The 14,898-nt window shown below is 41.3% G+C and overlaps 1 protein-coding gene across 1 annotated transcript in view; it reads right to left on the bottom strand.

Annotated features, from left to right (window-relative positions):
* Positions 1 to 12,866, bottom strand: part of LOC100716890 (vomeronasal type-2 receptor 116-like) — a 135,213-nt gene extending 122,347 nt beyond the window's left edge. Inside the window, exons 1-2 of the mRNA XM_023562653.2 lie at positions 12,754 to 12,866; positions 1,368 to 1,468 (exon numbers count right to left, since the gene is read on the bottom strand). Of these exons, the coding sequence (XP_023418421.2) occupies positions 1,368 to 1,468; positions 12,754 to 12,866 (214 nt within the window). The remainder of the gene's footprint in view (positions 1 to 1,367; positions 1,469 to 12,753) is intronic.
* Between the last annotated feature and the right edge of the window lie 2,032 nt (positions 12,867 to 14,898).

Genomic DNA, 14,898 nt, shown 5'->3' with positions numbered 1-14,898 from the left:
AAAAGCTGTTATGGCAGAATAGAAAAAAATATTCAAATCCAAAAAAGCAAATTAAAGACCAGGAATATAGCTCAGCAATGCAGTGCATGCCTGGCAAGTGTGCAGTTCCCATACACACACACACACACACACACACACACACACACACACATACACACACAAACACACAAAGTAAATTAAATTTAAAGGTATAAAGGGAAATAATGAGAAAGGTAAACAATACTTGACAGGAGAACTCAGATGAAACAGACCTATTGAGTATTGCTGAGGTGAATATCTATGTACGTAAACACTTCAAGGAAACAAAAATGATATTTTAAGATTTGTGGGTAATAATAAAAATAAAATTTCAAGTTTTAAGTAACTGTAGTAGAGCTAGATATAATATGATAAAACTAAGTCTTGAAGGAAACACGTCCTGACTGAAATGGAATGCATCTGTTCAATGACTGTACAATTAGTTCCCCAAGCAGTGGGATAGAGTGGCAGCATCAGGGGCTGGCTAGTGCTCTCCCTGCACTGGGGTAAGAGGTAAGATCAGATGCAACACCTTCCTGCCCTGGCCACAGGAGAGTTCTATGGGAAATCACAAACTTCTAGCTCATGGATAGATGTCACAGGCTGCTGTCACTGGCACACAGGCATGGATGTGTGGGTGATCTGGCTGCAACATCTGTCATCCCATTGGTCACCAGCATTGATTCAGTGATCTGGATGGCTGGGCTGGTGTTCCTCTCTCCTTCCATGATCAATGTGTATCCAGAAGCTGTGCATTTGGCCTAGGAGGATGACTATCTGCTGAAGATGATGACCACTCCTTGGTCAAGGGTATATGACTAGCTGAGCACCCCTGCAAGAGCTTACAAAGGAGTTCCTAAGGTCTGCAGCAGCCAAGACCCAGGACAAGCAAGGACAGGCTGGGGTCAGGAGAGAAAATGTGACACCTTCCAGCAGGGCAATTTCCTCCTCCTCCCTAGAAGACTGTCTGGGCATCCACTGGATGGAAAGAACACTCCCAGCTAGGTAGGTGATGCAGGGAGGACTGAAGAATTCCAATAGCCCAGCTGCTAGCTGCCCAGGGGCCCAGGGAATGTAGAGGGCATGTGAGGAAGAACAGGTGCGGGACCAGTGGACCAACTCTCCATAGACAAGGACAAGAGAGCTGCTGTGTTTGGAAGAAGAACACAGACAGGCGCAGACACATTACACAAAAGGTTAGGTGACGGGCAAGGTCTCCAGAATTGGTTTGGATGAAGCAGTTTCTCCTATGCTTTCTTCAAATGTGGTAAATATCGTAGATCTCTGTATGGAACTTAAATCCCTTTTTTTGTGTCACTCTTGCTCATAGTGATAGACATGATCATTACCATCCAGGTGGATAGGGCAGGTTCCATCACTGTCATCACCATGGGAGGGGGATGGAACAGCCCTGCATCCTCTACAGTCACCAAAGTCACTGTCATCCCAGCTATCGGTAGAGCAATATACAAACTTCTCACTTGGACGTAATGAATGCAGCCAGCTCTCCCCCCAAGCAAGGGTCAACCAGCATCAGGACACACTATCAGCCCTAGAGTGACCACAGTTCTCAAGTTGGAGGGGAGTGAGCTGCTCTGGGAAGCAGAACAGGATCTGATGAACCACCTGCTGGTTTACCGGACCAGGCCCTTGCTCTTGCTCACCCAGGCTCAAGATCCAAAGTGAGCACAAGCTGCAGACAGCATCAACCAGGGAGGAGGCCAGAGAGTCCAGAGAGTCCACTGGCACATGAGGCAACCCCAGCCCCAGAGTGGGGGCTGCTGGCTCTCTGTGTGGCCAACCAAGGCTATGGAGTCAAAAGAGCTGCCCACAGTGTGGAGAAAGGCAAAACGTCCTTTCCACCCCAGGATAGGCCATGTGGGCAGGGAATGGTGGTGGGGACTGTGAAGGGGCTGCCTAGGTCATGGAGGGAACAGAGACTGAACCCAGCCACCAGCCAGTAACCAAGCAGCCACAGTGCATCCCCACTCATATCCACAAGGCTCGTCTGGGGTTGGGGGATCAGCCTTATCCTGCTCTGAGAGGCTGCCCATGCTCAGCCCAGGACCCTTGAGATGCCACTGCCCCCATATGCCTATTTCATACATCAGCCACAGAGAATATGTGCTCTTACGAACATAGCAAAGTCCTGTAAACACTGAATTCATAGTAAGACCCAAGGGAAATTTATAAGCTGTATAAGATCAGTATTCCTACACTCTCTAACAACTAGGGAAGAAACTAGAAATTACTTTAAAGTCAAAACTTCTCTTCTGACTATGAACATTATTATTGAATAAATTATTCTTGACCCAAAAGAACAATAAAAAGTAAAACTATACAATCTGGTTACAATGAGAGTAATGGACCCTGGAGTTGGCTCACTGGTAGAGTCCAGGATGAGGAAGGTTGAGCAGCCAGCAGAACTACAATTTAAATAAAAAGAAATTCTAGCACCTTATTTTCAAAGCTGCAACTGAGCAATGATCAGATATGAGAAGTGACATGCAAAGTGAAGTGAGATGCAAAAAGGAAGGAAAATAAAAATCAAATTCAAAGAGAAACAAGTGAAAATAAAGAACAAAAATCAAGAAACTAGACAAATTACACAGCTTATCATTCAAATTCAGACCATCTAGAAAAACAGACAGTGGGAAAGCCGGCAGGCAAACAAATGACTAAGGAAAGAAAGCATGAAAGCACAGGATAGGAAAATAAAGTACAAAAGGGATTAGAAACCAGAAAAATAATTAATTGATTCCACTTTAAACAATTGCAAACCTAGATAACACTGATTTGAAAACCTAGATGATACTGATAATTTGGCCAAAATGACTCCAAGAGAAAGAAGTACATTTTACTTAAATTCTCACAAGATGAAATGAAACAGTAAATCAACTGACCAGTTCTGAAAGGTTTCTGATTTTTAAAACACATAAGATTAACACCTCCTAAAATATTTCTGATTATAGTAAAGTGTGGAAAATGTTTGGTCATACCAAAGACGTCCTGATTCTCCCTTAAGAAGAATCAGAGTGGAAGACTCTAGTGCAGCACCCACTCCAACTCCTGCCACAAGTCCAGGTACCATCACCACTCGTGGATCATTGCTCCCCTGTGCTAAGCCAGGGCACCACTGACCCAGACTGTCCTCATGAGGGTGGACAGCGCTGTAGAAGCTCACCTTCTGTTTCAGGTGTGGACAGTGGACAGGGCTGGAGCCAGCTTTCTTCTATGGAATTTAGGTCTGGGCAAGTGGGTCCCCCTCATCCTTGGGTCACTGTTGGCCTGGTGTCCCTGTCAGGCAATGGCACCTTTAGGGCTGATGAAGGTAGTGTCCTTAGCATCCCAATGTCTGTGACTTAGGAACCACATGGGCTGGAAATCCCTCCCTGACTTCTGCATGGGGGGTTTCGCCCAAGTATCGGGCAGCATCCAGATATGGATTTTCCTTTTGGAAAACGCTTGCTCAGCTTCTGGGTCCTTCCAGAGATCAGAGGGCATAAATATGACAAACTCTGAGACTTGGGGTCACAGCATTCAGACCTTTAACCATTCTTGCAGACGACTTCCTAATCCTTTTTTCTATGGACAGGAAGCTGGGTAACTCCACAGTGAGGGCAGATAGGAGTCACAGGACCAGAAACAAGTCCATTTACTCTCTTAGTAGATGAGGAGATAGGAAAGCTAGAGATAAAAAAGTCCTGGGGTTTGGATTTTGGAACACAGAGTCAGCAGCAAGGGAGGTGGAACCCAAACACTATACGTGGATCTTGCCCTTCTGAGTTTAGGGGTTTTTGCAGATTACACAAGCTCCCGGAGCCATTGATGCTTCATCAGCGACGTGAAGACATCATCAACCACTCTTGAGGCTGTTGGAAGTAACTTAGGGCTAATTTTCTGGAGCACTTTGGCAATGATCAAACAGTATCCACATACAGTCATCGTCACTGCTAACAATCACTATGACCCAGGGAACGTGCTAATCTACACGTGTTCAACCAGCCCTAAATACAATTTACCACATGTCAGAGGATCTTAACCTCTTTTTAGGCCTTAGACCTTTTGAGTATCTGTGGATTCTAATCCCAGAAAAACACCAGGTTGAACAACTGATGCCACAATATCTTTCTGTAGGATTGTTGCATTGCTTTGTATCATGATGTGAGACATTAAACTTGTGGAAGTGATTTGACCATTTTTATAATCAATTCTCTTTAACCTTATTCTAAAAATTAAATTAGTCTTCTCCATATGAGGTGCCTGTTGTAGTTCAGGGTTGCGCAGAGAACAATTAAAATCAGGACATAGAGTCTATCATATTATTTTTATAATGGTCACCAGGAGTTAACACAAGAAAATGCACGAAACCTATCCGCAACACCAAAGACGACAGAATATGTCTACAGCAAAAATCCCACAGCAGTGTCCCACATGAGTCCAGGTGAAAACCCAGAGCTCATGACAATGCCTCCCATGAGTTCAACTGGAGGTCCAGAGCCCACAAGAAGGACTCACGCCAGTCTCCTTTATGGATCCATGCCAGGAAAGCCCAAAGGTCAGCGATGGAAGCCAAAAAGTCCATGCCAGCCGGGTAAAGGACCTGTGCTGGTGGGATGAGGGTTCTATGCTGGAACCGAGAAGTCACACTCACAACAAAGACCAGGGCTGTCCTCAAAGGCACCACAGCCATCCTCAGTGACACGAAGGCCCTGAGCTCCTCCGGCAATAAGCACAGTCAGGTACATGCCAGGAAGCCAGCATGATGAGCTTATCCCAGAGACCAAGCAGCACACGTCTTCCTCTCTGAAGACAGGAAGCAATGCTCGATGTGAGGACCAGAGCTTCTCCAGGAGAACCAACAGCTCAAACAGCAACTCGTAGGACAACCCACACTGCCTCAACACAACAACACATTAACACCTTAACACCCTCTTTCTTCTCCACCTCTTTATGCTGGCAACTTTCCTCAGGTGGAGCATCTTCACTCAGTGCCATGCTGATGTAATCCAGTTGGCCTTAAATTGACCACCAGTTCTTAATCCATAACGGTGCTTTTTATATTATTGTTTATGAGAGAGGATTTTTAAGTTTCAAGCTTTTGGAAGTTGTTAAAAATTAGTAAAGTCATACTCAAAAACAAATAAAAAAAGGAAATTTAAACAGATAATCACTGTCAACAAGCCTTATATAGAACAGAGGAAACAGGTGAGCTGTAAAAGATGCTGGATTTATGAAGCACATTTCACTGAAGGACCCACAGGAAAACTGACCAGGCACTGCACTCTAGTTTCTGTAGAAACTGAAATATTCTTCAGGAAGTAACTTTGCGTGCTGTGACCTTCCTGCTCCCAAGTCTTTCTTTTTTTATTTTATTTAAGAGGAAAAAGAGAAAAACACAAAACAAAGCAAAGCAGTGTAAGGTTACACATAATACAGAACTACAAAAAAAAACATAACAGTAAGAAATCACCTGTTAATAGATTACATATTATCATCTTGGAAATAGTTGCTCAAATCACAGTATCAAAGAATACAAAGTAGACATTCAAACAGAGAGACTGCAAACAGCTGTGTTCAATGATCCAAAAACATTAATATAGTCAGCTATTTAACACCCCTAAACACACTTGCTGTTATATCCGTTAGAGCTCTTTTTTTTTCCTTCCTCTCTTTTTTACAACAAAATTTACACATTTTGGATTTTATTACTCCTTAGTTCTTATTACTTTTTTGGGGGGGGAGAATAAAGTCAAACATGGCAAAACAAAGCTGTCAGTCAAAACCAAGGATAGACATAGCACATGATGTAGAACAGAGTACACGGTTATTAACAATGGTTATCAACGTTGTCTCTTGTTTCCTTAAAAAGATTTGTCTATCTCATTAGATATTATAAAGTTGGACAAAACAGTAGAGAACAAGACCAATAAAACTTAGGCATTGTAAACATTACAGGACTTCCAAAGGAGACAATAGTCAAACCAGAATGGGCATCTTAGTGAATCTTATTGCCTTCAAAGTAGTTGCCTATACCCTCAGACTTGATACTACCACACAGAATGGAACAGAGTCTAATCAGTCAAAACAAGATCGTGGGAGTATTACAGGACTTTAAAACAAGTTAATAGGAAATCGAAAAGAGTTACTATTATATATCCTATTTTTTAAAAAATTTTCCCTTCATTAAAATAAACATAACAAATAACTAAATATTTTTTTTAAAGAATAGTAGTTACCATAGTGTCTGTCTTTTTCCATGAAATATTTGGATAAAACTTCATATACTATAGCTTCAAATATTTCCATATCAAGAAGCCCAGAATAAAGCCTTTCTAATTAATAAGTGAAAATTTCATAAGGCTTCAACGCCACATAATGGAGAATCATGATTACCACATATTTTATATATTTGAATCATTACTTACATTAGGGAAACTATTCGGTATTCATACATGCGAGATTGATTTATTTCACTTATGAGTATGGTCTCAAGCTGCGCCCATTTATTGATAAATATCTCAATGTGATCCTTCTTTATAGCTGAATAATACTCCATTGTATAGAAATACCACAACTTTTTTATCCATTCCTCAGTTGATGGACACTTGGGTTGTTTCCAAGATCTGGCAATTACAAATTGTGCTGCTATAAACATAGGTGCACATAAATCACTGTGGTATGATGCTTTCAGTTCTTCTGGGAATATGCCTAGAAGTGGAATAGCTGGAATAAATCAGACTTCCAATCCCACCTTTTTGAGAAACCTCCAGACAGACCTCCACAAAGGCTGTACCAGTCTACACTCCCACCAGCAGTGTAGGAGAGTTCCTTTTTCCCCACAGCCTCTCCAGCATTTGTTGTTGTCCGTTTTCTTGATCCTGGCCATTCTTTCAGGAGTGAGATGGTATCTCAGTGTGGTTTTAATTTGCATTTCTCTAATGACCAATGATGATGAGCATTTTTTCATGTATTGATTTGCCATTTGCATTTCTTCATCTGAGAATTGCGTATTCATCTCAGATGCCCATTTTTGGATTGGATCTTTGAATTTTGGAGGTCTGAGTTTTTTTAATGCTTTATATGTTTTAGACAAGAGTCCCTTGTCTGAGAGAGAGTTCACTAAAATCTTTTCCCAGTTTGTGGGTTTTCTTTTCACTATGCTGGAGATTTCTTTTGACATGCAGAAACTTTTTAATAAGAAGTGGTCCCAGTTATTGATTCTGGGAAGTATTTCCCGTGTGGTTTGAGTCCTATTCATGAATTCTCTACCTACTCCTATGTCTCCAAGGTTTCTACCCAATTTGTCTTCCAATAGATTTAGTGTTTCTGTTTTAATATTCAGATCTTTGACCCATTTAGATTTTAATTTAGTACGTGGTGATAGACATGGGTCTAGCTTTAGTTTTCGGCAAATGGAGAGCCAGTTTTTCCAGCACCATTTATTAAAGAGACTGTCGTTCTTCCAGTGAACCTGCTTGGCTCCTTTATCAAAGATAAGGTGGTTGAGTGTGTTTGTAGTTGTGGTTGTATCTTCTAATCTATTCCATTGATCCTCAGCTCTGTTTTGATTCCAATACCATGTTGATTTTACTACTGTTGCTTTGTAATATAATTTCAAATCAGGGATTGTCATGCCTCCTGCTTTGTCTTTGCTGCTTAGAATTGCCTTTGCGATTCTAGGTCTCTTCTGGTTCCAGATGAAATTTAGGAGTGATTTCTCTAGATCTATAAGGTACGTTGATGGTATTTTTATTGGGATTGCATTGAATCTGTATAAGAGTTTTGGGAGAATGGCCATCTTCACAATGTTTGTTCTTCCTATCGTTGAGCAAGGGATGTCTTTCCATTTTCTGAGATCACCTTCAATTTCCTTTTTCAGTGTATTATAGTTTTCACTGTATAAGTCTTTCATTTCTTTCTAAGAGTAATTCCTAAATATTTCATTTTTTGCTTGTTAATGTGAATAGTCCAGTTTCTCTTATTTCCCTCTCTGTGATTTTGTTGTTTGTGTATAGGAATGATATTGATTTCTGAGTATTGATTTTGTATCCAGTCACATTACTGAATTTATTTATTGTATCTAAGAGTCTTTCAATGGAGCTTAGGGGGTCTTCTATGTAGAGTATCATGTCATCTGCAAACAATGACAACTTAACCTTCTTTTCCTATCTTTACCCCTTTTATTTCTCTTTCTTGCCTAATTGCTCTGGCTAGTACTTCCAGTACTATATTAAATAGGAGTGGTGATAAAGGACATCCTTGTCTTGTGCCTGATTTTAAAGTAAAGGCTTTCAATTTTTGGCCATTTAGTATGATGCTGGCTGTTGGTTTGTCATAAGTGGCCTTTATTATATTGAGGTAAAGACCATCTATTCCAATTTTGTCTGTAGAGTTTTTATCATGAATAAATGTTGGGCCTTATCGAAGGCTTTTTCTGCATCTATAGAAATGATCATGTGATTCTTATTTTTGGCTTTATTGACATGGTGGATTACATTTATTGATTTGCGTATGTTGAACCATCCTTGCATTCCTGGGATGAATCCCACTTGGTCATGGTGTATAATCTTCTTGATGATTTGCTGGATCCTATTTGCCAATATTTTAATGAGGATTTTTGCATCTGTGTTCATTAGGGAGATCGGTCTATAGTTCTCTTTTTTAGTTTGGTCTTTCCCAGGTTTTGGTACTAGAGTAATATTTGCTTCCAGGAATGACTTAGGAAGGATTGCTTCCCTTTCAATTTCATTGAATAGTTTGAGGAGTGTCAGCGTTAGGTCTTCTTTGTATTTCTTGTAGAATTCTGCAGTGAATCCATCTGGGCCTGGGCTCTTCTTGGTGGGTAAGGACTTAACTACATTTTCAATTTCAGTAACCGAGATTGGGTTATTCAACAGTTTTACATCCTCTTGATCTAGCTTTGGCACTTCATATGCTTCTATGAATCTGTCTATTTCTTCTGTGTTATCAAGCTTTTGAGAGTAGAGGTTTTCGAAATAGGTGTTGATGATCTTCTGTATTTCTATTGGGTCTGTAGTGATTTCTCCTTTTTCATTTCTTATTGCATTAATTTGAGCTTTTTCTTCCCTTTTTTAAATAAGGTTGGCTAGGGGCTTATCGATTTTATTTATTCTTTCAAAGAACCAACTCTTTGATTTGTTGATTCTTTGGATTGTTTTCTTAGTCTCTATTGCATTGATTTCTGCTCTGATTTTTATAATTTCCTCTCTTCTTTTGGCTTTGGGCTTGACTTGCTCTTCTTTTTCTAGCTGTTTGAGGTGTAGCATCAAGTTATTTATTTGTATTTGTTCTGTTTTCCTGATGTGGGAACTCAGTGCAATAAATTTTCCTCTCAAGACGGCTTTCATTGCATCCCACAGATTCCGGTAAGTTGTATTTGCATTTTCATTTTCTTTTAGGTATTGTTTGATTTCTTCTTTAATTTCTTCTGTGACCCACTGATTACTCAAGAGTGTGTTATTCAGTTTCCATGTGTTTGTGGGATTTTTTCAGTATCTTTTATCATTAATTTCTAATTTCAGAGCGCTATGATCTGATAACATGCAAGGGATGATTTCAGCTCTTTTGCACTTGTTCAAATATGTTCCGTGAGCTAATATATGGTCTATTTTAGAAAATGATCCATGTACTGCTGAGACGAATGTGTATTCTCATGTTGTTGTGTGGAACATTCTATATATGTCTGTCAAACCCATTTGTTCACAGGTGTGATTCAGTTCTGTTATTTCTTTGCTCATTTTCTGTCTGGTTGATCTGTCCCTTGGTGTCAGTGGCGTATTAAGGTCTCCTGTTACAATTGTGTTACTGATAATTTGAGTTTTCATTTCTGTTAATAATTGTTTTATATAACTGGGTGTTCTGGAGTTTGGTGCGTATATATTTAAGATAGTTATCTCTTCCTTTGGAGTTTTCCCCTTACGAGTATGTAGTGACCTTCTTTGTCCTTTATGGTCATTGTTGGTTTAAAGTTCACGATGTCTGCAAACAGAATGGCTACTCCTACCTTTTTTTTTGGATTCCTGCTGCATGAAGAATTGTTTTCCATCCTTTGACTTTCAGTCTGTTAGTATCCTTCTGGGTTAGATGGGTTTCCTGTAAACAGCATATGGTTGGATTTTGTTTCTTGATCCATTCTGCTAGTCTGTTTCTTTTGATTGGTGCATTGAGACCATTTACTTTAATGGTTATTACTGTTAAATGCTGGTTAATTGTAGGAATGTTATCTCTCTGCTGTTGCATCTTTATCTTTCTCTTCTGTTTAACTATTTGCTTTGCTTAGTGGTTTTTTCCTTTGTGTATCTAAACTGTCTTTCAATATTTTTTGCAGGGTTGGTTTGGTGTTCATGAAGTTCTTCAGCTGTTCTTTGTCATGGAAGTATCGTATTGTACCATTTATTTTGAATGATAGTTTTGCAGGATATATCAGTCTTGGTTGGAAATCATTTTGCTTTATGATCTGGAATACTTCACTCCATGCTCTTCTTGACTTTATTGTTTGTGCTGAGAAGTCTGCTGTGATTCTGATAGGTTTTCCTTTATAAGTGATCTGTCTTTTCTCTCTGACAGCTTTTAATAATCTATTCTTGTGTTGGATTTCTGGGATGGTGATTATTATATGTCTGGGTGTAGTTTTATTTTGGTTATGAGTATTTGGTGTTCTGTATGCTTCACTGATCCTGATATCAGTTTCTGATCTCATGCTTGGGAAATTTGCAGCTATTCCTTCTCTAAATATCCTCCTGACATCCTTCATGTTGTCTCCCTCTCTTTCATTAATCCCTATCATTCTTATGTTATTCTTTTTTGCATCGTCTTGCAGTTGTTGAATTGTTGTTTCCTGATTCCTTGTTATTTTCAAAAGATCTTTCCTTTCCTGTTCACTAGCTGCAATCATGTCTTCAAGGTCTGAAATTCTATCTTCACTTTATTAAGGCGGTTTTTAGAACTTTCAGTGGAGTTTTTTATTTCCTGTATATCTCTGTGCATCTGCATTATGTATTCTGTTTGTTTCTTACATTGCTCGTCTAGGGATTCTATCTTTTTGTTTAGTTCCTCCAATTTTTTATCTGTGTTTTCTTTAGATATATTTAGAACCTCTTTCATTTCTTTTATCATTTCTTCTTTTATCTGGGAGATTATTTCGAGTTTGAATTTCTTTAAAGCTTCCTGGAGTTGCTTGTCAACTTCAGTAGCTATTGTGTCCGATATATGAGGTGGATGGGATATATTTTCTTCTATATACATTGCTCCTAGGTTTTCCTGAGATGGGCTGGAGGTTTGAGGTTGTAATTTGGTCTTTCGTTTTGTCATTTTCCTATATTTCTGTGTTTCAAGTGTTATTTGAAAGCTTCCTCCGGATCTGTTGAAAATCCCCTTCTATGTTTGGAGCTACTGAGACTCTGGCACCGTGCTACCCCAAGCCATTGGGCCTACAGAACCAGTGGCCCTCCTCTGCCTGCTAAGAACTCCGCAGTTCCAGACAAGCTGGGCCTCAGGGACACTGTGCGCCCACCTGCCCCTTGGAAGATCCACAGCTCTTCAATCGCAGCCGGGTTAGGGTTCTCACCACAGGCCGCAGTGCCTCAGGAGCCTGTGATCCCTCCCTGCTTGCAGAAATATTCAGTCCTTCAGACAAAGGAAGGGGCTTCTGCAGGCACTCCGGATCCACCCAGCTCCTCCTCTGCATGCAGATGGCTAGTTGCCGCTGGGCTCGGGGGATAGTGTAGGCCTGCCCATCTGTCGGGGGCTCAGCAGACCTCCAAGTGTAGCCGGGGGGGATGGGGAGGCGGCTGTAGTGGCCTCTAACCGACTGCGGCACTTCACTGCACCCAGAAGCCTGGGGGGTCTGGAACAGTCTGAGATTTGGGCAGACTGTGCTGGGCACTCACCACAGGCTGAGTTGCCTCAGGAACCTGCGATCCCTCCCTGCTTGCAGAAATATTCAGTCCTTCAGACAAAGGAAGGGGCTTCTGCAGGCACTCCGGATCCACCCAGCTCCTCCTCTGCACGCAGATGGCTAGTTGCCGCTGGGCTCGGGGGATAGTGTAGGCCTGCCCATCTGTCGGGGGCTCAGCAGACCTCCAAGTGTAGCCGGGGGGGATGGGGAGGCGGCTGTAGTGGCCTCTAACCGACTGCGGCACTTCACTGCACCCAGAAGCCTGGGGGGTCTGGAACAGTCTGAGATTTGGGCAGACTGTGCTGGGCACTCACCACAGGCTGAGTTGCCTCAGGAACCTGCGATCCCTCCCTGCTTGCAGAAATATTCAGTCCTTCAGACAAAGGAAGGGGCTTCTGCAGGCACTCCGGATCCACCCAGCTCCTCCTCTGCACGCAGATGGCTAGTTGTCACTGGGCTCGGGGGATAGTGTAGGCCTGCCCATCTGTCGGGGGCTCAGCAGACCTCCAAGTGTAGCCGGGGGGGATGGGGAGGCGGCTGTAGTGGCCTCTAACCGACTGCGGCACTTCACTGCACCCAGAAGCCTGGGGGGTCTGGAACAGTCTGAGATTTGGGAAGACTGTGCTGGGCACTCACCACAGGCTGAGTTGCCTCAGGAACCTGCGATCCCTCCCTGCTTGCAGAAATATTCAGTCCTTCAGACAAAGGAAGGGGCTTCTGCAGGCTCCAAAGTCTTTCTAAGAGTAGGCCAACAGCACCGTCCTGCAGGCTGCAACACAGTGGCCAAGGAGAAGCCCTCTGGCTGCAGCGCTCACCATGCGCGCCCCCTAGCGTCCGCTTTTCGATGGTCTGGAGAGCAAGTGCGCAGGCGCAGGTTGGGGACCCAGGTACAAAAGCCCTGGTCCTTTGGATCAGGGCATGTTCCCATGGTTCTCCAAGGCAGCTTCCTTTCCCAAACCAGTGGTTCTGTCTTCAGGGAAACAGCTGCGGCTGTCAGGTTCACTGGTGAAGCTCTGCAAGGTCCCTGAGCTCTGGAAAGAAGGACACGTGGCCATTTGCAGTCGGAGCGGTTCCACTACTTTGCTGGGCCTTGGAGTGCATTCATGTGGAACAAACTATTCAGTAGCCAGAGTGCCCATCACCATCTCACTCACCTAATCCTAATGTAGATTTTAGGTTCTGATTCTTTTGGTTCTAAGGTCAATGTCCACTGTGTGTTTTACATTTACAGTATTTCTAATCATTTGCAAGAAGGGGGCGTGGCAAGGGGTCTCCTCATGCATTTCAGGCTGGCCTTGCACTCATTATGTAGGCCAGGATGACCTCCAGTTCATGGCGATCCTCCTGCCTCAGATTTAGGATTACAGGCATGGGCCACTACAACAGGCTTCATTCTGAAAGCTCAATTGTCCACTCCTTGTGGTTCGTGGCCTCAGAGTGGGACTGTCCAAGTGTAGATTTTCTTCAGCAGATTAAATTTAGCTTTTAAAATAGTGGTAAATATGTATTTATTGTAAAAGGTAAAGAATTGGTTTAATTGTTGACCAATGGTTTGCGTAACTGTATTTCTTTTTAAAAATGTTTTATGTTGTTTGTACATGTTTCCAGTTCATGTAGTTTGTAACCATCTTGGGGCTTATTACATGCACACACTATAGGGTGTTTCTTATTTTCATCTCCCCCCAACCCCACCTCCTCCAGTTCCTCTTTTCTTGGTAAACATTTTTAAAAATTTTATTTAAAGAATGACTAAATAAAACAGAAAACGGGTATAACACATACTTTTAAAGAAAAAATAAATAGTAAGAAATCATGTTAACATATTGTCCTCTTACATATAGTCGTTCAAGATACAAAAGTGGAGCATATAAAGTGGGAATTCAAACAGTGAGACTGCAAACAGTTCTGTTCAACTATCCAACAAAAACTTAGTAATATGGTTATCAATCCTATACACATAAACATACATGCATTTATCCATATCTTCATTTATGTTGAGATTAAACAAACCAAAGCAGCTAAAATTGCTCTGAACAAAGAATAATAGTATTTCTGGATTTCACATCATGACACTATGGGATCAGAACCGGGTACTGTAGTGTCTTTTTTTCTTCAAAGTATTTGTTTCCTTTCATCATGTGTCATAAGAGCAGTTCTCATAAACTGTCTATAGGTTCTACGCTTGCATAAGTCTTAACATGTATTTCTATCCTTTCTGTATTTGAGGGAGAAACAAAACAAAGCAGGACAAAACAAAACATATTCCTAAAAACACATAAAATGAAAAAGATGCATTAAACCACTGTACAAGGAGTTCTACCATGGTTACTGTGCTGTCTCTTGTTATCTTCAATAGAATTGGCTATCTCATCAGACATAGTATAATTGAATATATCAGTACATAACAGTATTAATAAAAACACAACTTTGTAGATAGTGCAAAACTACAAAAACAGGTAGTAATCAAACTAGAATGGGTATTATAGTGAATCTTGTCATCTTCAGTGTATGTTGCCTATACTCTCAGACTTGATACTGTCGATCATAACAGTTCTGAATAAAATATGTCAATAACAAACATCAATCAAACAAACCAGATTTAACTAAGATCAATCATGATAAAACAGTATAAGTTATACAGGTCTGCAGCTTAAGTTAATAGGAAATAGGAAATTAAACTATGCCTTATGCTACTATTTTTGTGATAGCTGTCTGTGCCCTCAGATCTGGTGCAAACAGACAAACAGGGGCAGAATAAAATCTATCTAAGCAGAGTGGTATGAGTAATATGGGTTTGAATTCCTGATGCACTATTAACAATATCTTCTGCCATCTTTTTAAAGACCATTCCTCCCCTTTCACTGCCCAGGGGGTACTGTGCATTTTTGGGTCTCATCAACACCCTCGGTTTTAAATGGGGGAGGGGTGCAACCTGCTATTTACCTAAGTGGTTCCAAACC

This window comes from Cavia porcellus, unplaced genomic scaffold (genome assembly GCF_034190915.1).
Source record: "Cavia porcellus strain 051 isolate PalLab524CR breed Dunkin Hartley unplaced genomic scaffold, mCavPor4.1 scaffold_17, whole genome shotgun sequence".
Lineage (NCBI taxonomy): Eukaryota > Metazoa > Chordata > Mammalia > Rodentia > Caviidae > Cavia > Cavia porcellus.
Note: the sequence above shows the minus strand (reverse complement) of the source record. Positions and strands in the feature narration are given on the sequence as shown.